General features: G+C 44.0%; 1 protein-coding gene across 1 annotated transcript; it reads left to right on the top strand.

Annotated features, from left to right (window-relative positions):
* Positions 1–8,558: 8,558 nt before the first annotated feature.
* Positions 8,559–14,905, top strand: LOC124703780 (translation initiation factor eIF-2B subunit delta-like). Its single transcript, XM_047235997.1, has 7 exons — positions 8,559–8,919; positions 11,209–11,343; positions 11,559–11,926; positions 12,711–13,455; positions 13,538–13,634; positions 13,724–13,778; positions 14,563–14,905. Exons 1-7 carry the CDS (start codon positions 8,559–8,561, stop codon positions 14,623–14,625), a joined length of 1,824 nt encoding a protein of 607 aa, XP_047091953.1. The 3' UTR covers positions 14,626–14,905.
* The last annotated feature ends 1,443 nt before the right edge of the window (positions 14,906–16,348 follow it).

The raw sequence follows: 16,348 nt of genomic DNA, 5'->3' as shown, positions 1-16,348 counted from the left end.
AATTGACTATTTGCTCCTCACTCAAATGATGGTCCAAGATCAAGCACATGATGATTGAGCAACCCCAAGTAATTGAGGAAGCTCAAGTTGAAGGTCAAGACGGGGACCCAAATGATCAAGTTGATCAAGTGACACCTCCAAGGCCAAGAAGAACCAAGGAGGAGATCGAGACCCGTCGACTAGCAAGAAGAGAAAGGCAACTTCGAGCGTACTTGGACACACTAATGACAAGGTTCTTGGTGATGTAAGGGCAAAGGTTTCCACAAGAAGGCAATTGGCGAACTTTAGCCATCATCATGCTTATATCTCCTTAGTGGAACCCAAGAAAGTATTTGAAGCCCTTGAAGATTCGGATTGGTTGGAAGCTATTCATGAAGAACTCAACAACTTCAAGCGCAACAAAGTGTGGACTTTAGTAAAGAAGCCAAAGGAGTGCCGCAATGTTATAGGCACTAAATGGATTTTCAAGAACAAGCAAGATGAGTTTGGAAATGTTGTGAGGAACAAGGCAAGATTGGTGGCTCAAGGGTTCTCTCAAGTTGAGGGTATTGACTTTGGAGAAACCTATGCTCCCGTGGCTCGCCTTGAGTCCATCCGTATCCTTCTTGCTTATGCTTCGCATCATAACTTTAAGTTACAACAAATGGATGTGAAAAGTGCTTTTCTTAATGGTCCTTTGCATGAAGAGGTTTATGTTAAGCAACCCCGGGGTTCGAGGATCTCAACTTTCCTAACCATGTCTACAAGCTTGATAAAGCACTTTATGGTCTCAAACAAGCTCCTAGAGCTTGGTACGAGCACCTTAAGGAATTGTTGGTAGGCCGTGGGTTTGATGTTGGGCTAATCGACCCCACTCTTTTTACTAAGAGGGTCAATGGGGAGCTTTTCGTTTGCCAATTATATGTTGATGATATTATATTTGGATCTACTAACAAAGCTTTCAATGATGAATTCTCAAAGCTTATGACCGATAGGTTTGAGATGTCTATGATGGGAGAGATGAAGTTCTTCCTTGGTTTTGAGATCAAGCAATTGAGGGAAGGAACCTTCATCAACCAAGCAAAATATCTCCAAGACATGCTCAAGAGGTTCAAGATGACCGAGATGAAGGGTGTGGCCACTCCTATGGTTACCAAATGTCATCTTGCACTAGATCCCAATGGTAAAGAGGTGGATCAAAAGGTATATCGCTCCATGATTGGATCCTTGCTTTACCTTTGTGCATCTAGACCGGACATAGTGTTGAGTGTTGGTGTGTGTGCAAGGTATCAAGCTTCTCCTAAAGAGAGCCACATGATGGCTCTCAAAAGAATCTTTCGATATTTGGTTGATACCCCAAGATATGGTATTTGGTACCCCAAAGGCTCAAGTTTTATTCTCAATGGTTATACCGATGCGGATTGGGCGGGTGATAAGGATGATAGGAAATCAACTTCCGGGGCTTGCCAATTCCTTGGTAGGTCCTTGGTGTGTTGGTCTTCTAAGAAGCAAAATTGTATATCTCTCTCCACCGCCGAAGCCGAATATGTTGCCGCCGCAAGTGGATGCACTCAATTGTTATGGATGAGGCAAACTTTAAAGGAATACGGTGTCATTTGTGACAAAGTGCCTCTATTATGTGACAATGAAAGTGCCATCAAGATTGCCTATAATCCGGTGCAACATTCAAGAACGAAGCATATTGAGATCCGGAATCATTTCATTAGGGATCATGTTGCCCGGGGTGATATTGAGCTTATCTATGTTCCTACCAAAGATCAACTTGCCGACATATTCACGAAGCCTCTTGATGAAGCAAGGTTCTCTTATTTGAGGAATGAGCTAAATATCATTGATTCAAGGAGTATAGCTTGACCATCTTGCAAACACACTTTCGTCTCAAAACTTTATTTGGTTTAGATGTGGGCATGGAAATAGGGGAGTGCGGTTTAAATTATTGAGCTATCCCTCCCCCATAATGCCAACATTAAGAAATCATTCTCTTTATATCATATGTTGATATGTGAGCTTCAATGATGAGTAGTGGCTTGGACCCAAGATATATCTTCGCGGTGCCATGCCACAACACTCATATATGGTGGTCTAGGCCACCACACTCTTCTTTGTGAAGAGTTGGAGTTGTTTGGATTTTCATTGGATTTTATTGACATCTCCTTGTTTATGGGAAATCACTCATTTTTGGCCTTCATTTGATTTATTTGCAAAAATGAGTGATCATGTACCATCTCACAGTTTGGCGTATCTGTCCTAAGCCTATCTCATCTAAGACATATCTTTCACCCTCTCCATGTGCACCGTGTTCGTGTCAAAATCCTGTTTTTGGGCACAGTTCCTTGTTCCACCGGAAGTTCCGGTCACTTCGGCCGGTACTTCCGGCTGGTATTTCCTCTTCGCCCGCTTCATTCTGTCGTGCCCTGGAAAAGTGTTTCCTGCGAGACCGGAAGTTCCGGCTCCAACGAGCGGAACTTCCGGCCTTAAGTGGCCACTATATATAGGGGCCGAACGGGTGAGCAGTTCATTCTTCCCCACTTTTCCCCTTTCCAAGATCTGTTTGGTGGTGCTCCTCCCCTTGGCCGGCTGCTGCTCCTCCGGCCGGATCTCCCTCCTCCGGCGCTCCCCGTCGGATCGTCTCCGTGGATCGGCATCCTCTCCCTCTTCTCCTCCATGGCTCCCCCCGGTTTGTGCCCTCTCCCTCTCTACGTGTGGGTAGACCTCACTAGATGAAATATAGGGCATACTCTAGGCAAAGCTTTGGTGGAAATCCTCTAGATGTCTTTCCTCTACTAGATCGTGCGTAGGATGTCATGGTAATGCAAACTAGTTAGCCATTGCCTCAGATCCGGTGGGAAACGAGTAGCTGTTTTCGAACAGCCGGAAGTTCCGGGCCTTCAAGCCGGAACTTCCGCCGAGCGGAACTTCCGCCGGTTCCCACCGGAACTTCCGGCACTGGCGAATTTTTCACGCTATTACCTGAAATCCTGTGCATGCTCTAGTGTTTGGCCTCCTTGCTTATGTGCACTCATTCATCACTCCTATCATGTTGATTTCGTTATCAGGTGGTTCCAAGAAGAGAGGCAAGGATCATGTGGATGAGGTTGAGGAAGAGTTTGAGCAAATCCGACCATCCAAGCTCACCGCTCGCCGGCAAGCTGCTCAGAGGCACAAGTCACCGGCTGTTCGTGGGAAGAACGTACACATATCCGTGAAGGGAATGCAATACAATGAGTACAAGGAGATTCGTGACTTGAACCCTTACCTCACCCCTCGGAGCAATAGGGTTGGGGATAAGCGGTTCCACAACAAGACCCAAGAGGAGATATTCTATGAGATCTACATTCCATTCAAGAAGGGAGTTGCCCCCCAACATGCTATTGACACGGGAAGATGGCCGCTAACAAGTACTTTGAAGAAGCCTATGCCATGTGTGGAGAGTTTGGGCTCTATCCCATTATGGAGCTCAACAAGGACTATGATGTTGGGCTTATTCAACAATTCTATGCCACCGTTCACTTTGAGCAAGATGAAGCAAGAACATTTAGGTGGATGTCTCATGAGAGGCTCCTTGAGTCTAACTTGGCAAAGTTTGGAACCGCCCTTGGATATCCTCGCTACCGGGCGTTGATGCAAATGGTTGGAGATGCCATGATAGCCAATGGGCTCAAACAAGGGAAGTCTTGGCGCACCTCTACATCCCCGGTTGGGGTATAGCGGGCAAGAGTGCGGATCTTCTCCCTACTTGGGATATTATGCTTAGAGTCTACCGGGAAACCATTGGACCAAAGGGTGGCAACCTTGATGAGATACATCTTTATGAAGTGGATCTAATGGCAAACTCTTTTGCTAAGAAGGGCACCGGTGAGAAGCTTGATGTGATGGACTACATCTACCATGAGATGTGGTCATGTGTGTATGAGAAGAAGCTTCCCGCCTTTGCTCCGTACATTATGAAGCTCATTGAGGACACTTGGATGGAGACTTACAATGCTAGACTTGTTCAATCCATTCCACTCTCTCTCACATCCCATGAAGTGAAGACTTTGAGGGCCAAGCGCCACAATTCTGCTCTTGAAGAGGTTGACCCCATGGATGAGAAGCCACCAAGTTGGGCTTCCAAGCTAGCACGCCGCATGAGACAGATTTTTTGCCTCACCTCTGCAGTCAACCACCGTCGGTATCGGCAGCATGCAGAAGCCAAGAAGTCTCGGGTTCGTCAGAAGAGCATCATGAGGGCACTTGCCGTGGACGTGTCTCCTCCCGGATCCGAGGAGAGCATCACTCCGGAGGCGGAATGGATATCTCAGCATGGCATGCCTCTTCCCCCAGATGGTCTTGAGATCGAGTCTCCTCCACACACTCCTCCCTACCCCGGCGCTCCATCGAACCTCCCTCCCGGCTGGGCTAACGCCGACCCTTGGGGCGCGTAGTTTCTCTTTTTCCTTTTTGGTGCTTTGGTGCCAAAGGGGGAGAATGAGACCGTTTAGGTTTCTCTTCGGTGGGTATTTGCATGGGGGAGTCACAAGCTCGTGTTGACTTTGGTTTTTATTGCTTGTGATTCTATTTATCGTGTTATGGTGTCGAACTATGTCTTAGCTATTTGGTTTGTAAACTCTATCCATGTGCTTGGAACTTTATTTGTGTATGGTAAACTCCGTATGTGAGTCTTCCTTGGTTATCTATGTGTGCATGATCTTACTATGTATATGCTTATCACTATGTTGTATTGCTAACCCTTGGAAGACGGATGCAAGATATAGGGGGAGCTTCTTATGTACCATTGCTCATATCTAGGGGAGCTCCTCTATATCTCTCACATTGTTGTTTACATTGACTATTCCTTGCAAATACTTGTGTTGTCATCAAACACCAAAAAGGGGGAGATTGAAAGAACATTTCCCGCCCTTTTGGGTTTTGTGTGTTTGACGTCAACACTATGTATATTTTTATGTGTGTCTATGTATACAGGTACATGCCATCAAAATTTGATGGATCGGTGTATTGGTTTTGTTGTTCGGATGTTACTGCGGGTTTCTGGATACGGCGGAAGTTCCGGCCAAGTCTGGCGGAAGTTCCGGCCTGTCTTTTTTCAGCAGTTGCCTCTCAGCGCAGTCTGGACTCAGTGTTCTTCTTAGGGGCGGAAGTTCCGGTGGAAATGGCCGGAAGTTCCGGCCAGCGGAAGTTCCGCCCAAGTTCCGGGCAAGTTCCGGAATTGCGAGTTTGTGGCTCAGTATGTCTCTGTAAGGTTTTTGCCAATTTCCGGAACTTGGCCGGAACTTGCCGGAACTTCCGGCCACCGGAAGTTCCGCCCAAGTTCCGCCTCTTCATGTGCTTTGCGGGTATTTTTACGGGGGCGGAAGTTCCGGCCCGAGTGGCCGGTACTTCCGGTGGAAGCCGGAACTTCCGGCCGTCCTGGCGGAACTTCCGGTGTTAGTGGTTTTCGTCCCCAACGGTCAGATCTGAAAGCTCCACCCATATAAATAGCTTTCTTCTCCAAAGGGACAAGTCGCTCAATCATTGCAAGAAAAATCTGCCAAGCTTCACCACCATTAGAGCCACCTCAAGAACACAAGATTTGCAAGATCTCCTTCCTCCCCAACCAAAGCTCTTGATCTTTGGGGATTCGAAGGAGAAGACACCGATCTACATCCTCACCGAAGCGTTCTTCATTTCCCCCTCTCTTGTTTGAGGGATCTCATGCTAGTGTTCCTATTTGGTTCCCTAGTTGATTTGTTGTTGATGTATTGTTGTTGATTGTTGTATTGTTACGGATTTGGGAGCCTCCAATTTGGTTGTGGATGTGTGCCCCAAGAACTTTGTAAAGGCCCGGTTTCCGCCTCGAGGAAATCCCTTAGTGGAAGTGGGCTAGGCCTTCGTGGCGTTGCTCACGGGAGATCCGAGTGAAGCCTTCGTGGCTGTTGGTTTGGCTTGCGTAGCAACCACACTCCTCCAAACGTAGACGTACCTTCTTGCAAAGGAAGGGAACTACGGGAATCATCTCCGTGTCATCGCGTGCTACACTCTCGGTTACCTCTATCCCACTCTCTCTACTATTGTGTAGCTATACCTTGGTTAGTTGATATCCTTGTCATATAGGTAAATTCACTTAGTTGCATATCTAGAGAATTTACCTTTCGTGTCAAGCCTAAATTTAAAAAGAACTAAAAATTGGTTAGCACCTATTCACCCCCCCTCTAGGTGCGGCATACGATCCTTTCACAATCCCGATGGCAAGCTGGACCGTAGCAGGGGGAAATTGGCCGGTGTACTTTGTTCATATGAAGTTTCACTTCATCAAGATTATTTGTTATTAAACGAAAGACAGTCAAGAGACTCTGAAAATTTTCTTTGCGAATTGCCTTCCACCTCGCGCTCCATATTGTCCATAAAGTGACAATTGACATGGTGAGCTTCTCATGAGACAAAGACTCGAAGAAGAACAAAATCCAAACTTTGGCGTTTCCGCATTGGTTGATGCTAATATGCAATGTTACCTCTTCATCAATGAGTTTTTTTTAGACACCTCTTCATCAATGAGTGATCTTGGCATGGTGCACTCAAGCAGGGAAGGAGATTCCTATATACTAATCACGTGCCTACTCGGCACCGCAAACCCCCTAGTCGGGTTTGGGTCCAGCCCATTTTCGGTTTTACCTTCAATAGTTCGATTTTTCCTTTTTTTCGGGTTCCTGGTTTGGTTTCCTTTTTTGACCGACTTTCTAGATTTGAAAATTGTTTAAATTTTAAAATGTCCAGTTTTCAAAAAAATCAAATTTCAAAAAAAAATGAAAATTTATTCGAATTTTAAAAATGTTCAAATTTTGAAAATATCTAGATTTGCAATCTTTTAAAATTTTATAAAGGTTAAGATTTAGAAAATGTTCATATTTGAAAATATGTTCAAATTTTAAAAATGTTCAAATTTTAAAAATGTTCAAATTTTAAAAATATTCAAATTCAAAAATGCTAAACTTTTAGAAATATTCAAGTTCAAAAAATGTTCAGATCTAACAGATGTTCATATCTTGAGAAAATGATCAATTTTTTTAAAATAATCAGATTTTATAGAACAGAAAAGAAACAACTAAAAAAATTAAAAATGAAGATACTACCTGGTTCCTCGGTCGCGGCCCAACTAGCACGCCCGAGCGGGTGTGCAACACCCGCGCGTTGCCGACCAGGTCCGTGGGGACCATCCTGTATACCGACTAGTGCGCTGACCGTACGGCACCACACATCCCGCGCACACCAGAGGGTGCTCGCTAGGCCCGGCCCAACAACCTCAAGTAACAATTTTTTTTCTGTATTTTTACAATTTGAACATTTTTGAAAATTGAAATATATCAAAATCTGAATACTTTGAAATTTTTAATGAATAGTTCTAATTTGTATATTTTCAAAAAGTTTTCAATTTTTTTATTCTAATAATTTTAACAATTTTCAAAATTGAACAATTTTTTAGTTTAAATATTTTTCAAATCTGAATAATTTTCAATTTGAACAATTTTAAGTTGAAGTATTTTTCAATTTTGAAGAATTTGAACAATTTTCAAATTTAAATATTTTTTAAATCTGAACATTTTTGGAAATTTGAACATTTTGAAAATTTAAATAATATTTACATTTAATATTTTTTCAAATTTGGAAAGGAATGCGTATAACTATGCCTTTCAAGCCATACCTACAAACGCACGCTAACGGGCGATGTGTAGTCGCGCCCCGTGGTGACTTGTTCCCGGTCTTTCATGGCAGATAGCCTATGAAGTTTGTTTTTTTATTTTTTATTCTCCTTTTCTTTTCTGTTACAAATTTTCGTTTTTAAAAAACAAAAATATTCTTCAATCCGAATGTTTAAAATTTTACGACTTTTTTAAAATCGAATGTTTAAAATTTATGACTTTTAAAAAAATTCAAAAACAATTTCCATAATTTAAACATTTTTTAAATTTGAACATTTTTCGAACATGAACATATTTTAAATTTGAACATTTTTCGAATATGAATAATTTTTTAATATGAACATTTTTTGAATACGAACAATTTATAACTTTGAACATTTTTTAGATTTGAAAATTTTTTAGTTTTGGAAAAAAATAAAGTTTGAACATTTTTCAATTTGAATGTTTTACGAATTTAAAAAAAGGAAAAGAAAAAATGAAACAAAAAACAGGAAAAAGAAACAAAAAAGAAAGAGAAAAAATAAAAAGGAAACAGAAAAGTAAAAAAAAAGGCCGAAATAGGCTGGGCCCTATACCCAACAGGGGTGTGCGGCATGTCGTACACACCGACCGTATAGGATTTGCCCTTTTGAAGAACTCGTGGACCTTGCGCATAGGCCTAACAAAACTGATATTCCATCTGTACTCGGGCCTGTTTCCATCCAGGAAGGCCCATACTAAACGGGCCTAACCTTCATAGACCGTGTCCACCGAACGCCCAAGGCTCATCCAGGTCCACCACCACCACCGCTGCCTAGGGCCGGACAGACAGATTCCTACCCTTCTCGTCTCGTCTCCTGCGCCGTGTCCAAACCCCAAACCCTCGCGCCCACTCCGGCGACGGCCATGGATCTCCGCCGTCCGCCGCGCTCCACGTCGGGCGGCGTCGAGCCCAAGATCCGCCAGGTGGGATTCGTCACCCCCGACGTCTCGGGCCCATCCGAGCTGCCCGCTGTCGCCGCGTTGCAGCCGGGCCCGGCCGCCGGATCGCCGCCGGCGTCGGACCTCTCCCCGGGCTCCCTCTCCCCCGTCATGATCCCGCCCCCGCGCCACGCCGACCACCTCTCCCCAGGCTCCCCCTCGCCCCCGGCGTCCGAGGCCATCCTCGCCTCCTCGGCGCCTCAGCCTTCCTCCATGCGCTTCGACGCCGCGTCCGAGCTCGGCGAGGATGACTTGAGGTCCATGGCCCCTTCCGCTGGGGAGCTAGGTATGCTGCCCCTCCCCGATTGCCGTAATTTTACCCACAGCCTCGTCAATTGGTTTAGTTCTATGAAGTGAACGGTCCTGGTGTCAAACTTTTTCTGCGGATTTGGAATTTTGGATGGTGGTATATATACGTTGTAACCGTTGGGGGAGATTACACGTCACTAATTGTGATGTTCCAGTTCTCTGGATGAGAGACTCCCATGGCCAAGCGTTGCAGCATATGTCACCTTTGGTTGTTTAGCTATGCTAAGTGATAGCCAAGATGAGGAAACCAGCTCAGTTTAGCTAAGCCACACTTATCTCAGCCTAGTCGCTTTGCGTCACGAGTCCTTTTTTGTATGGTAGTCGCGAGTCCTCTGGAGATGATCATTTCCTAGCCCTCCCCAACCAGAAAGCTAGGACTTATTAAAACTTCCAAACGCATAGCCTGGAAACCTAGGCTAGAAATATAACCTGGCATGTTGATCCATATGTTCAGATAGTTTCTAAATGCTTAACAGTTTAGTTTAAAATGCTTTGGAAGTAGTCAACTTAATTTAGATTACATTGCTAAGTCACTGAAATTAGATAAATTCCCAGACCAATGAAACATCTTAGAGCCCAAGGGGAAGCTGCAAGGTTTTGCGTGTGCGTGTCTTAATTATGTACTCCCTCCGATCCATATTAATTGACTTCAAAATGATGTATCTAGAACTAAAATGTGTCTAGATACATCCATATTAGAGTCAATTAATATGAACCGGAGGGAGTACTACCGTTTTACTTTATGAGCCTGGCTTCACCAACTTTCAATCAGCTATTCGTTACCTGCCCCGCACTTAAACTTCAAATCTTGGTAAGCAGCCAGTAAGAGGGTAACAATATGCACAGTATTGTACTGGTGTTCTTTTATGCAAACTCATTTGTAGTATCGCTATGGCATTTAAGTAGTTGCGTTTCTCCCCGCAAAAGAAGTAGTTGCATTTCTGTAGTTTTGTCACGCATTTAAATTCGGTTATGTTGGATTGTACATTTTTCATGCTAGTTGAAATAGAAAGTATTTGTATGGTCAGCACTTCTTAAATGGATTTTAACATTCAGCCAAGTTGTTGTAAGTATGTAAAGTTTTTAAAATTTCGTGAAAAGTATGAACTAGCCACTACTGATTTTCTTACTATGGAAGTGCATGACCGTATCACTTGTATGTTAAAGTGAGCTTGCATTTAATGATGCAAGTGAAAGAACGTTCAATTACATCGGCACATCGCATGACCACCATGTATCTTTATCTTTTGTGCAAAGTGTGCATATGTTTGCTAAACTGCTACTACTAGTGTTAAAATAATTTATTGTCATTTTAAAGATAGTTTTTCAAATGACCTATAATTCACATAAATTTAAAAATATTACATATGTTTGATGAATTGCTATTAACATTCACTATTATTATAGCCTTGGAAAGATAACCCTGTTAAGGAAATTGATTTTGTATGAAATGACATCCCTTGAGGTAGGACTATTACTATTGCGTTGATGCTTGTTGAATTGGAACAGAGGCTATTGCGTTGACGCTTGTCGAATTGGAACAAAGTTATTTCTTGTTGGACTCAAATTTCAATGTGAATCGTAGGTTTTTATTTGGGTGACGGATATATGGCAGGAAACCTCACATGGAAGGTTTCTATATAAATTAGAATATAATCAGACTTTGTGTTCTCATTATTTGGATTAAGCCATTGGCCATATGCATTATTACCTTTGGTGGTCCTGTGATACTTCATAGCCACAAGTTGTGCAGCTGTGAAGCCTCTACTTTCTGTTAGACTTGAGAGAATATTAGCTTGTTGTGGTCGTGCCTTGTGGGTTTAAGATGTCAGGTTACAAGTGTAAATGGTTTCCAGTTGTGAGCTACCTTTAGGACTAGCAAAGTTGAGTTTACTGTATTCATGAACGTGGTGTCAGGTCTTCACTTTTTTTGACGGGTAGCTTTGTCACTTCTTAATGGTGCATTAAATTGTTTAAATAGTTGCTGCTTCTCAAGCTTGCTTCTATCATTTACCTGGCCACTACTGTCACAAGAAATTTTAATAGAAAACTTTGTTTTTCTCTTCATCATTCTGGTTACTTAGCTCTTAGTCAAGAGGAACTTGCAATACCACTTGCTTCACATTTACTTGCTCGCTGAAAGGAAAATTAGGTTGGATATAATGTCCTTAATGTGTTCATTTCATATGCTTGTTTTGTCTTATGTTAAAGTAATTATTTGATAATTTTATTTGTAATTTCATAGTTTGCTATTCATTTTTTATAGAAACAAACAAGGGAGATTTGGCTGATACACAGAACGAAGGTGCTCCCGTCTCGCAAAAGCAAAAACCATCTAAAGCAGAGAGGCGTGCTATTCAGGAGGCTCAGCGTGCTGCTAAAGCTGCTGCGAAGGAGGCAGGTAATATCTTCTCGCCCTTTTCCACTGTTGTTATTTTTCTGGGGCCTTGGACAGATGAGGTGCTTTAATAGTTAAATCTTGACTTTCAAATAGGTTTATCAAATTTGTTTTTAGAGGTCTGCTTGTAATGAATTCACACTTACTTACAATGATCTTGCAACATGTATAATGTTGCTACAACTTCCGAGTATGACGGTCATTAATTTGAACTGTAGGTTTATCGGGAAAGTCTACAGGTGCTCCTTCTGGGGCAAATCCTGCAGTGTCCAAGCAAGCCAAGTCAGCTAAAGCTTCTCAGAAGAAAGATGTCCCCCCTTCTGCGAGTACAGTTGCTTCTGAGAAGAAGGTTACTGAACGTCTACCAGAGAGAGATAGAAAGAAAGATGCTCCTCATCCCCGAATGCAGTTTGATGATGTGCATCGGGTGGAGAAAGCGAAAAAACGTGCAATTGTCAACCAATCGGAGGCTCGAAACAGAGTTGAACTATTTAGGCATCTGCCACAGTATGTGCATGGAACTCAACTTCCTGACCTTGAGTCAAAATTCTTTCAACTTGAACCAATACATCCTTCTGTGTACAAGGTAATTGCTATGCGTTCAATCTACCCAGGATTGTTGTCTGATTATCTTTCTGTGAAAGCTATCATTCCCTTATCTCAAGTATGATCATTCGATGATGATTTGTTGGTCACCCCACATTAACTCTTCACATGTTTAGGTGTTGGATGAAGGTGTAGGAAAATAAAGGATGTGGAAGTTCATCTCATTTATCATGCAAATAGAACTATTGACAGTTTTGGGACACATATACAACAACCTGCAGCTATGTTGTGATGTAGATTTATTCAGAACACTGCTGAATTTATATATGTACGATAGACATGAGATGGTAGTGTTTATGAAACAATCCTTTGTTCCTTTGCTGGTTCTGTTAATACAAATGTCGAAGTACCATGCTCTACGAACAACCTTGTGGATTTTGGAGTTATCCAGTCATTCGCTGATATAAGCCACTATTAGCTATTTTTGTCCATGAACGAAATAACCCATGTTACCTTTTATATACTATCTAATTCTATGATTTCTTTTTGAGAGATCACCAAAGCATTTTACAGTCACCAACTGCAACTTCATACGAATCATATGATGATATGAGCTAGTGTGTTGGAAATGGTTTTGCTAAGTCCTTACAGGATGATAAGTGGTCCTCTAATATACCAAGGTGCAAGTCAATTTGGTTTTGACAGAATTCTTTGATCTTTGGCTGTTTTTGAGAAGTAAACAGAGCTAAATAAGAATTAGATAGGTAAATATTGTTAATTTTTGTTAAGGATAAATGACTTATCTGTTGTTTGCTATATTTCAGGTTGGGCTCCAATACTTATCTGGTGAGGTATCTGGTGGCAATGGCCGTTGCATAGCAATGCTTCTTTCATTCAGAGAGGCAATAAAAGATTACTCTACGCCGCCAAACAAAACTCTCAGCAGAGATCTTACTGCAAAAATCAGTAGTTATGTTTCATTCTTTATCGAGTGCAGGCCACTCTCAATTAGTATGGGAAATGCTATTAGGTTCTTGAAGAATAGGATTGCCAAGCTACCACTTACATTGTCAGAATCAGAAGCCAAAGCCAGTCTTCAGTCTGATATTGATCGTTTTATAAATGAAAAGATAGTTGTTGCTGATCAGGTTATTGTCAGTCATGCCATCACAAAAGTCAGAGACGGTGATGTCTTGCTGACATATGGGTCGTCATCAGTTGTTGAAATGATTTTGGATCATGCTCATGAACTTGGCAGGAAGTTCCGTGTTATAGTGGTGGATTCTCGTCCCAAGCTTGAGGGACAAGGATTACTCCGTAGATTAGTGGCGAAGGGCATCAACTGCACATACACTCATATAAATGCAGTCTCATACATCATGCACGAAGTTACAAGAGTCTTTTTGGGTGCATCCTCAATATTATCTAATGGGACAGTTTATTCCCGAGTGGGGACAGCATCTGTGGCTATGGTTGCACACGCATTGGGAATTCCTGTTCTGGTTTGCTGTGAGGCATACAAATTTCATGAGAGGGTGCAACTTGATTCTATATGTGCTAATGAGCTTGGTACGCATATTTTTTGTCTATGTATTATACATGTATGTCTCTGTTATACATAAGAACTCATAGCATAGTTGTTTTTATTCAGGTGATCCAGATGTCATTTCAAAAGTTCCCGGGAGGGCAGATTTGGACCATCTTAAGAACTGGACTGACAAGGAAAATCTCCAACTGCTAAATCTTACGTATGTTCCTGAATTCCATATAGCTGAAGCACTATTTTCTTAGATACATTATATCGCCTTTGATGGAAATAATTTTGCACTTCTGACAGGTACGATGCAACCCCTTCTGATTATGTGTCGATGATCATAACAGATTATGGGATGGTAAGATATTCCTATGCTTCTGATAGTAGTTCACACCATATTGTATATTAGTAAATTTTATTGTTCTCCAGTCATTTAGTTACTGAATTCCGGCTATTAGCAATATAGCAAAAGCTCATCTTTAGTACTGAAAATATGGATACAGTTTGTTTCTTTGGCTGTTGTTTTCGAAGTTAGGCAGATCATGGTATCATTAAATGATCAATTTAAATATTATCGTAAGCTGTGAACAGCCGTCTAATCAACAGAATCAGCGTTCAAGATGAAAACTCGATTTACTTGTGATACAGATCTTACAGAACCAGCTGAAAGCTAGTTAGAAACAGGATCATATAGACTCTCTTTCCAATCATGATTTGAACTTTGAACTAAGTCAATTGTATTATTTGTGTGACATACAAAATCAGTCTTATTAAATTTTGTTTAGGATAGCCATGATTCAACTGCAAACATGCACACATTTTGTTTCCCATCTTTTTATTTGTTCTTGCTGTTTGGGACCTCTTAAAAAATGCATTAATCAATTGTATTTGATGCCTCCTCCTTTGTTGGTTTCTATACAAATTTTCTCCGTTGAACTCAAACCTTGCAGATCACATTGATTTAGCTGCAAGTCTGTTAGTATATTCCAATATCTTGAACTACTAAGTAATTATTTTCTTCTGCAGTTAGAGATATGCATGCATGTCTTATGCTACTTCTGTTTAGTGGTTAGTGATGATAAATAAGGTGGTTATATTGTTTTGCCCATTTAACTGATGGCAATGTCTTATTTCTATTGCAGCTTCCTCCTACAAGCGTGCCTGTCATAGTGAGAGAGTATCGCAAGGAGCAGTTGTGGGTATAGATATACCGTGGTATGATCTCATTTTTGGCAACCGTTGCTGACCATGTTCAGCATTCGTGGACATGTACTTGTGGTTTGAGCTGTGGGCCATCAAACCTCTTTTCGGACTATCCATTTTGTTTACACAAAAATGGTTAATCTAATTTTGATATCTGGGATTCCATGAGAGCATGAGAGGTGCACTAATGTTGGCTTTTTGTTGTTGCTATCATATGAATGTTTTTGTAAGCCCGTCCTGTGGTTAAATAGAACAGCCAATTCCCGCGTCAAGGGCATGCCAGCTTTTATAGTTGAAATAACTTTGAGCAATGTGATTCCCGCGCGACTTCAGATATCTCGGGCGCGTGACCAGTTCCAATATGAGGGGGAAAAAAGATACAAAAAAATTGTTTGTTCACAAGCCTAAGAGCATCTCCAGTCGCGTCCCCCAAACCGCGCCGGATTGAGCGTTTGGGGGACGTGTTTTGTTCGTGCCGCCTTTGGGGACGTCCTCCCCAGCCGCCGGATTGAGCGTTTGGGGGACGTGTTTTGTTCGTGCCGCCTTTGGGGGACGTCGCTCCCCCAGCCGCGTTCCCAAAACGCCGCCCCCAAATGAATATTGGTGCACGAAAATAAAGGTTTTCATTCAATTTTGATTATATATTACAAAGTTTGAATGAAAACGGCTAGATTTCATCTAAACCTAGACTACTGACCGCCCGACGGTGCGTTCGACGTCCCCGCCCCGTCATCGCCTCCCCTACGCCGCAGCTCCTCCTGCGCGCGCCTCCTCACCTTGCGTTCGGCGATGGCCAGACGGTGCCGCTCCCGCCGCGCGTCCTCCTCCGCCCTCCCCTGCTGGGCCGCCTGGAGGGAGAGCTCGACGGCGCGACGAACCGCGCCTCTTCGCGGGCACGGGCGTCGTCCTGGAGCTTCTTCTTCGACTCGAAGGACTCGACGAGCGCGCGTTGCTGATCGGCCGTCTCGTCCGGGTGCGGCCCGTCGTCGTCGGACCACTCGAACTCGTCGTCCTCCACCTCAGTCTCCTCCGCCTCGGCCTCCTCCTCCTCCATTGGCGCCTCCTCCTCCACATCTGTTGGCGCCTCCATCATCGCCGCCGCCAACTCGGCGTCCTCCGCCGCCAACTCGTCCACCCGCCTCCCCCATAACGCCCTGCCGCCGCCTCCCGCTGATGACGCTCCTCCACCGACAGCTGCTGCTGGCGCTCGATCGACTCCCGCCGCCGGCGCTTTATCGAGTCCCGCCGTTCACGGTACAGCGCCTCCCGCTCACCGCGCTGGCGCTCGTCAGCCCACCGCTGCGCCATCTCCGGCCGGTACCGGCACCGTCGCGCCTCCTGTCACGTCGAGGCGTCAGACGCCGCAACGGTGGCGTCCTGCTGCTCCTGCCACGCTGCTGCCGCCGCGGCCTCGCGAGCAGCGGGGCCATGGGCGCAGAACGCCGCCAGATCCACCGCCTGCGCCGCCTCCCGCTGCTGGCGGGCCTACTGCTGCATCGCCTCCCGCCGCTGCTGACGGTGTGCACGCCATCGCTCTTCCCGGGCCGCTGCTGAGGGGTCGGTGTCGACCTGCGTTTCCGGGACTGCAAGTGGAGGGGACGGCGGTGGAGGGAAGTGGCCGGCGCCGGGCGGTTCGCCATTGCTACTGGTGGTGGAGGAGACGGCGGTGGAGCGACGAGGGCTGTGTTTGTTGCCGGCGGGGTGTGGTGGCTACCGTTGAGCCGG

This window comes from Lolium rigidum, chromosome 3 (assembly GCF_022539505.1).
Source record: "Lolium rigidum isolate FL_2022 chromosome 3, APGP_CSIRO_Lrig_0.1, whole genome shotgun sequence".
NCBI lineage: Eukaryota > Viridiplantae > Streptophyta > Magnoliopsida > Poales > Poaceae > Lolium > Lolium rigidum.
This window is presented reverse-complemented; position numbering and strand designations above follow the sequence as displayed.